We start from the raw sequence: 6,579 nt of genomic DNA, 5'->3' as shown, positions 1-6,579 counted from the left end.
CCAGTGACTTAAAATAACAACCGTTTATTATCACCAGGTATTACTATGGGAGTTGGCTGATCCAGATTCAGCTGGGCTGAGTGACTCTGCTTCAACCTGAGTGTTCAACAGGACTTAGCTCCTCACCAGGGGTTGGGCCCAGGTCTGAGTCCCAAGACAAAAGGGCAGTAGCTACCCCAGGGGACTTCTCTCCATCTCTGTGGTATAAAACATCTAGGTCCGCTGTCTGAGCTCATTTCAAGCCTCTGCTGGCAACATGCCTGCTACCATCTCACTGGTCTAAGCAAAGCAGATTAGCCAAGCCTGAAGTCCAGGGACAGCCACAGACACTCATCAACCACAGCAAGTCCAAGGCCAAGCTTGACATCAGTAGGGTGGGAAGGGAAATATTCCCAAGGATGGCTGACTTATTTTCAATAACAATTCAGTCTGTCGCATCCTCAAATCAGGCTTTCCTCTTATGTTCTCTCAAGTGGTGTATTTCCCCTATCTAAGGTATATATGCTTTTGTATTTAAGATTTCTGAAATCAGGATATGAAGGACATTTAGCATGTACACTTTTTTTCCGGCTGTGCTGGGTCTTCATGGCAGTGCTTGAGCTTCCATAGTTCCAACTAAGCTCGGGCTTCGTTGCCCTGCAGCACGTGGGATCTTAGTTCCCTGACCAGGGATCAAACCTATGCCCCCTTCACTGGAAAGCAGATTCTTAACTGCTGGACCACCAGGGAAGTGTGTGTACTTTTTGGTTAGCTATTTCTTGCTTTTTCTTTTGCCCAAAAAGCTGTTATTAAATTGATGGTGCATTTCAAGACTGACACTGTCTTAGAATGGCGGAAATTCAGCAATTTATGATCAACTTCCTGGATATTGGAATCTCAAGTATGTTCAGCTCTTCCCTCTCCCTGACTCCAGTGCTGAATTGGTTACCAGGTCCTGTGGCTCTGGCTCCTCGGTGAATCTCAAGTCCAGCCCCTCTCTTCCCTCCCCATGGCCATGTTCCTGGACCTAATATCCTCTTCCCTCAACTACAGCCATAACCTTCTGCCTGGTCTCCCAGATGCTAGACTCTCCCTGCTCCCATCCACCCTCACTCAGAGGGTCGGTGTATCTCCGTGAATTCCAGCTCTGATCCAACAGTGCCTTTGCTCCAGCACTTTCTCTGGCTCCTGACTGCCACAGAATATCCCAACTCCCTAGCCTGGCATTTAGAGTCTCATGACTTGGACCCAACCTGGCTTTATAGCTAACTCTCACTCCACTGCCCCCTGCCTCACACAGACTATGCCCTACTTACAGCAGGTGGGTCAGCCCCACCCTGCAGGTGCAAGTCTCTGGGTCCTGCACAAACTGTTCCCTCTACCAGGAATACCCTCTCCTCCCCTCCCATCCACAGTTGCCGAAAGCATCTCCATCGAAAAGTTGTTGTAGTTGTTTAGGCGCTCAGTTGTGTCTGATTCTTTTGGAGATCCCATGGACTCTAGCTTGCCAGGGTCCTCTGTCCATGGGATTTCCCAGGCAAGAATACTGGAGTGGGTTGCTATTCCCTTCTCTAGGGGATCTTCCTGACTCAGGGATCAAACCTGCATCTCCTGCATCAGCAGGTAGATCCTTTACCACTGAGCCACCAGAAAGCCCTGGGTCAGCCCACCCTGCAGGTGCAAGTCTCTGGGTCTCCACACAAGCTGTTCCCTCTAACTGGAATATCCTCTCCTCCCTTCCCATCCATGCTTGTTGAAATCCATCTCCATCTTAAAGACCTGGATTCAATGCCATCGGCCTCCCCTCCCAATAACCATGAGACTTTCCAAGACAGATGTTCCTTCCCCTCCTTCCCTGTGCTCTCTCTTCTGAACTCACCTCCACTTGCTCAGATCTCACCTGGTGCTTTCTCTCTATCTCTGTGCTAGCACTGATCCAGTTCCAACTTGACTTTACTCTTTTTGTGGTCCCTGTCTGCCTCCTGCCCTAGATGGTAAGGTCCCCGAGCCAGAGACCACATCTGTCAAGCCTGCACCCCTTTGGGGGGCGGGTGTTGACATAGAGCAGTTGCTTGATACATGTTTGCCAAACTAAATTCATTTTTCAGCATTCTAGTCGCCCCCATGTTGCAGAAAAAGCACACACAGGTAGTGTCAGCGTGCAGACCACACAGATCACAGGGGCCTGCACACTTCAGATGACCAGTTTACCTGATCAATCATTACAGCCCTTTCAGAGCTTTAGAAAATGCTCACATCTTTCAGAGAGGAAGCTTCAGAGCTTTTGTTGCTTTCGGACCTCCTATTTAGGAGAAAATTGGGGCAAACTCGTGTCCTGGGATGACTTCCTTCAGGTTGGCGTTCCAGAAAGAACCAGCCTCATGGAAGGTCAATTATGAACTGCACGTGCGAGAATGTGCCCCTCTTTCAATTCTATCTAATCTACAGGAGTTTTTCAGGGAAGTAAGAAAAGGACATGACAAAATCACAGCACTTTTGAGCTGGATCCATCTAGTGTAACCCTTCACTTTACAGATGAGGAAACAAAGACAATCGAGTTCTAGAGGGGTGACACGGCTCAGTTAAACCACTCAGGTGCCACTGACAACCAAGACTGACTCAAAGCCGGGCTTCAAGCCCTTCGCCTCAGTTGTCGAGTGAATGTTTGTGCCCCTGGCCCCCCACACCCTGAACTCATACGTCAAAGCCCTAACCTCAGCTGTGATGGATTGGGGGGTGGGGCCTCTGGGAGGTGATGAGGTCGTGAGGAAGGAGCCCTCTTGAATGGAAGCAGTGCAGAGAACGTCTCTCCTTATGCCATGTGATCATATGGGGAGAAGGTGGGCATCAGAAGGCAAGAGAAAGGTCTTACTAGAGCCCTGATCTCAGACTTCCAGCCTCCAGATGTGTGAGCTATTAGGGCAGCAGACAACAGTGTTTTCAAGGCAGTCTGAATCAAGACACTCTGTCACCTCCCTCCTGCCCTCTGTCCACCCACAACCTTTAATCAGCTACCACTTACTGAGCATGGACTAGGCAGACAGACCACGCTGACCACTGCAAATTCAGAACCTCATCTCAGCCTCACAACTGCCCTGAGAAGTGGGCGGGGTCACCACTCTAGCTCAGATGAGGAGACCGAGACAGGGGTAAATAGCTTGCCAAAATGCACACGGCCCATGAGTCCCCGATTTGGGATCTAAAGCACAGTCTGTCCGATTCTAAACTACTTATTCTATGCTTCAGCTGAATCCCTATTCCCCACTCAAGCCCATAATAACCTACAACAAGAGGAGAGAGCTTTCTTTCGTGACCTCTCAGGAGTTCTCTGAACCCCATGTGAAGACCTCGGTTCAGTCTGGCCTGACTCTGCCTTTGAGGGCCTTGTACTAACTTCTAACAGATGGATCTGAGCTGAGTTTTCAGGGAAGGGAAAGGCTGGGCAGATTGGATGAGAAAGAGGAATGCAAGTTGCTCTTTTTTTTTTTCACCAATATTTTGGCTTTATTTTCTGAAAAGGAATAATAAATATGTCTGATCATAGAGTCATGAGGAAGGTGTGGGAGGTGAGATGGGAAAGGGGTTTTCAAAGTGCAACACATATATAAGATTTGGTTAGCAAGGGACATATGTATACCTGTGGCTGATTCATCTCGGTGTTTGGCAGAGGCCAACACAATATTGTAAAGCAATTATCCTCCAATAAAAAAAAAAGACTTGGCTGGGATGGTGGGTGGTTCTCGGTTCACAGGTTCTCCTGTGGGACCCTCAGCTCTGACCCTGCCTAGACCCTCCCTTTCTTACTGCTATGGACTGAACTGTGTCCCCCCTGATCCCAGCAAATTCATGTGTGGAAACCCAATCCCCATTACAATCATATTTGGAGATGGGGAGGGGAGTAGGTCATGAGACTGGAGCCCTCAAAAAGGGATTAATACCCTTAGAAGATGAGACATGAAGGACTTCCCTGGTGGTCCAGTGGGTAAGACTCCGAGCTCCCAATACAGGGGGCCTGGGTTCCATCCCAGGTCAGGGAACTAGGAGTTTGCAAGATCTTACGTGCGGCAACTAAGACTCCACACAGCCAAATAGATAAACAAACAAATAAATATGAAACAAGATGAGACATGAGACCTCTCTATGACATGTGGATATATATGGCAAGGAGGCAGCTGTCGGCAAACCAGGAAGCTTGTTCTGATTAGACACCAAATCAGCCAGCGCCTTGATACTGGACTTCCCAGCTTTCTATCCTTCCCTCCTCTGACAAATCCTTCAACTCATTCAAGTGACCTTTCCAGAACTTAAACCTGATCAGATCCTCTTGCTTCCTGTTGAAGAGTCTTCCACTGATTTCCGATTGTTCTGTGCCACCTTCATGGGGCAGAAGAGAACTGATGGTTCCGGGAGAATGGGTCATTCCTCAGGCCCAGAAATAAGGAACACAGACTCCAAGGATGTCCGGGCTGGAAGGGAGGCAGCCAGGACAGCAGTCCTACGTGGACCATGGGGATGGTGAACCGGCTCAGTTCAGGTGACTCTGCTGAAGGCTGAGAGGGCAAGGCTCCCCCATCTTAGTGTGTGAAGAGAGTGTCTCACACACAGGAGACAGAGCCTAAAGTCCCTGTGTCCCTCGCTCCTTGCCCAGCCACCAGCAGAAACAGGAATTGAGTGGGAAGAAGTGAGGGAGCCCCAGGTGAGTCACAGGATCAGCTCCAAGGGACTCACAAGACAGGAGGTTTTGGAAAGTCTGTACCTGTGCCTGGTGGCTGGGAGGTGGACTTTTAAACAATAACTTGATTGGGATACCATTCATGTATCACATGATCCATTCATCTAAAGTATACAGTTCAAGAGGATTTTGTATAGTCAAAGAATTGGGCAACCATAGTCACATCAATTTTAGACCATTTTCATCATGCCCTACAGAAACCTTGTACTCATTAGCAGTCATTCCCCATTTGCCCTCAACCCCCCAGCCCTAGGCAACCACTTTTTCACTTATTGTCTCTATGAAATTGACAGCTGTGCCAACATTTCATATAAATGTAACCATACAATATGTGTTCTTTTTATGTCTGGCTTCTTTCCCTTAGCACAATGCTTTCAAAGGTTCATCCATATTGTAGCATACATCAATATTTCCTTTCATTGATGAATAATATTCCAATGTGTGCATATATCCCATTTTCTCTAATTGTTTCTGGAATGTGGATTTTTTAGGATACGAATCCTTTTGGAACTTGATGAATCCAACACTGATGGGATTTTCTTCTCAGGAAAGGGCTAGCCACTCCAAGGACATTGCATATCATTTTATACAATCAAGCACAGCATAGCTATGACCCATCTCTGAGGCCTGGGCATTTTCTCAGAGTCACAGTCATTGATCCTTTCTCTGGCTGAATTCCTGGCAGCACTGGAACACAAGGGAAAGAACTTTCCAGGAAAGAGGCCAGAGTACATGGAGCCTGGGGCAGTGTCCTCAGGCTAACTGCGGGCTTTTGTCTATTCTGCCTATAGGAACTGTAGGTCAGGAGAGTTGAAGTGTCCCCCTCAGGACCAATGCAAATCCTGGCTATGTTAACAGTGGGAGCCCCTGTGCCTGGGGGCTCTGAAATCTTGGCTAGAAGCCTTAAACAGTCCTTCCCATTCCACAGATAAGCAGGTGGACTATCCCAGGAAGTCGTGTCCGACTCTTTGCGACCCCATGGACTGTAGCCCGCTAGACTCTTCTTTCTCTGGAATTGTCTTGGCAAGAATTGTCTGGAGTGGGTAGCCACTCCCTTCTCCAGGGGATCTTCCTGACCCAGGGATCAAACCTGGGTCTCCTGCATGGCAGGCAGATTCTTTACTATCTTTACCATCTGAACCACTAGGGAAACCCAGGTTTTGTAAGATGCATTATCCAAAGACTTCAGGTTCTCATTAAACCCTTAAAAAAAAAAAAACTGCTTTGGGGTACGAACAGACTATCTGAAGGACCCTAATCAGCTAGGCAAATCGTCTGCAATGGAACCTGAATTCGTTCTTTCACTCAATCATTCAGGCATTAACAAGAGGTTACTGAGCATCACTGGTTGACCAGCTGTGTGCTGAGTCCTGGGAGGAGGAATGAGACAGCCCCACCGCCCTCCACACTTCCAGCAGTTCACATCTAGCCTGCAGACAGCGTGGGAACCTAAGGGGTTAGTTAAAAGCAGGAACATGAAATCTGCCCTAAAACAGGGTCAGGAAAGAAGGGAGGCAGGGGGAGAGACAGGAGAGAGCATTTGCATGGCAATGCTCTTTACCTGCATTGGCAGGTAAAGATCGGCAGAGATCCGCAAGTGTTTCACTCTCTGCTTGTCTCGGAATTCAGAAGAAAAACAAAAGTGCTTTTTTGTTCGCAAGCCAAGACCGGGAAGAGTAAGCCCGCGAGTGTTTTTAAACGCTGTGTGCCCGGACTGTGGTTTCTCACCGGGAGCCAGCAGGTTTGGTTTAGAGGATGTCCCATAGAGGGCGCCGTTTGCCTGACTTTGAATGGAGTTGCGGGCGCAAGTAAACACAGGCTCCACACCGCTCGCCAGAGGGCGAGTGGAGGTCTCTGTTCCCGTCTGG

At 48.5% G+C, this 6,579-nt stretch overlaps 1 protein-coding gene across 1 annotated transcript in view; it reads left to right on the top strand.

Moving 5' to 3' along the window:
- The first annotated feature begins 828 nt into the window (after nt 1–828).
- HMX3 (H6 family homeobox 3) overlaps nt 829–6,579 on the top strand; it is a 10,432-nt gene continuing 4,681 nt past the window's right edge. The window contains exon 1 of the mRNA XM_010859576.1: nt 829–880. Coding sequence (XP_010857878.1) covers nt 829–880 — 52 coding nt within the window. The remainder of the gene's footprint in view (nt 881–6,579) is intronic.

The sequence above is a fragment of the Bison bison genome, unplaced genomic scaffold (assembly GCF_000754665.1).
Source record: "Bison bison bison isolate TAMUID 2011002044 unplaced genomic scaffold, Bison_UMD1.0 scf7180017864456, whole genome shotgun sequence".
In the NCBI taxonomy this organism is placed as follows: Eukaryota; Metazoa; Chordata; class Mammalia; order Artiodactyla; family Bovidae; genus Bison; species Bison bison.
The sequence above is the reverse complement of the archived record's forward strand: the minus strand, read 5'-3'. Positions and strand labels throughout refer to the sequence as shown.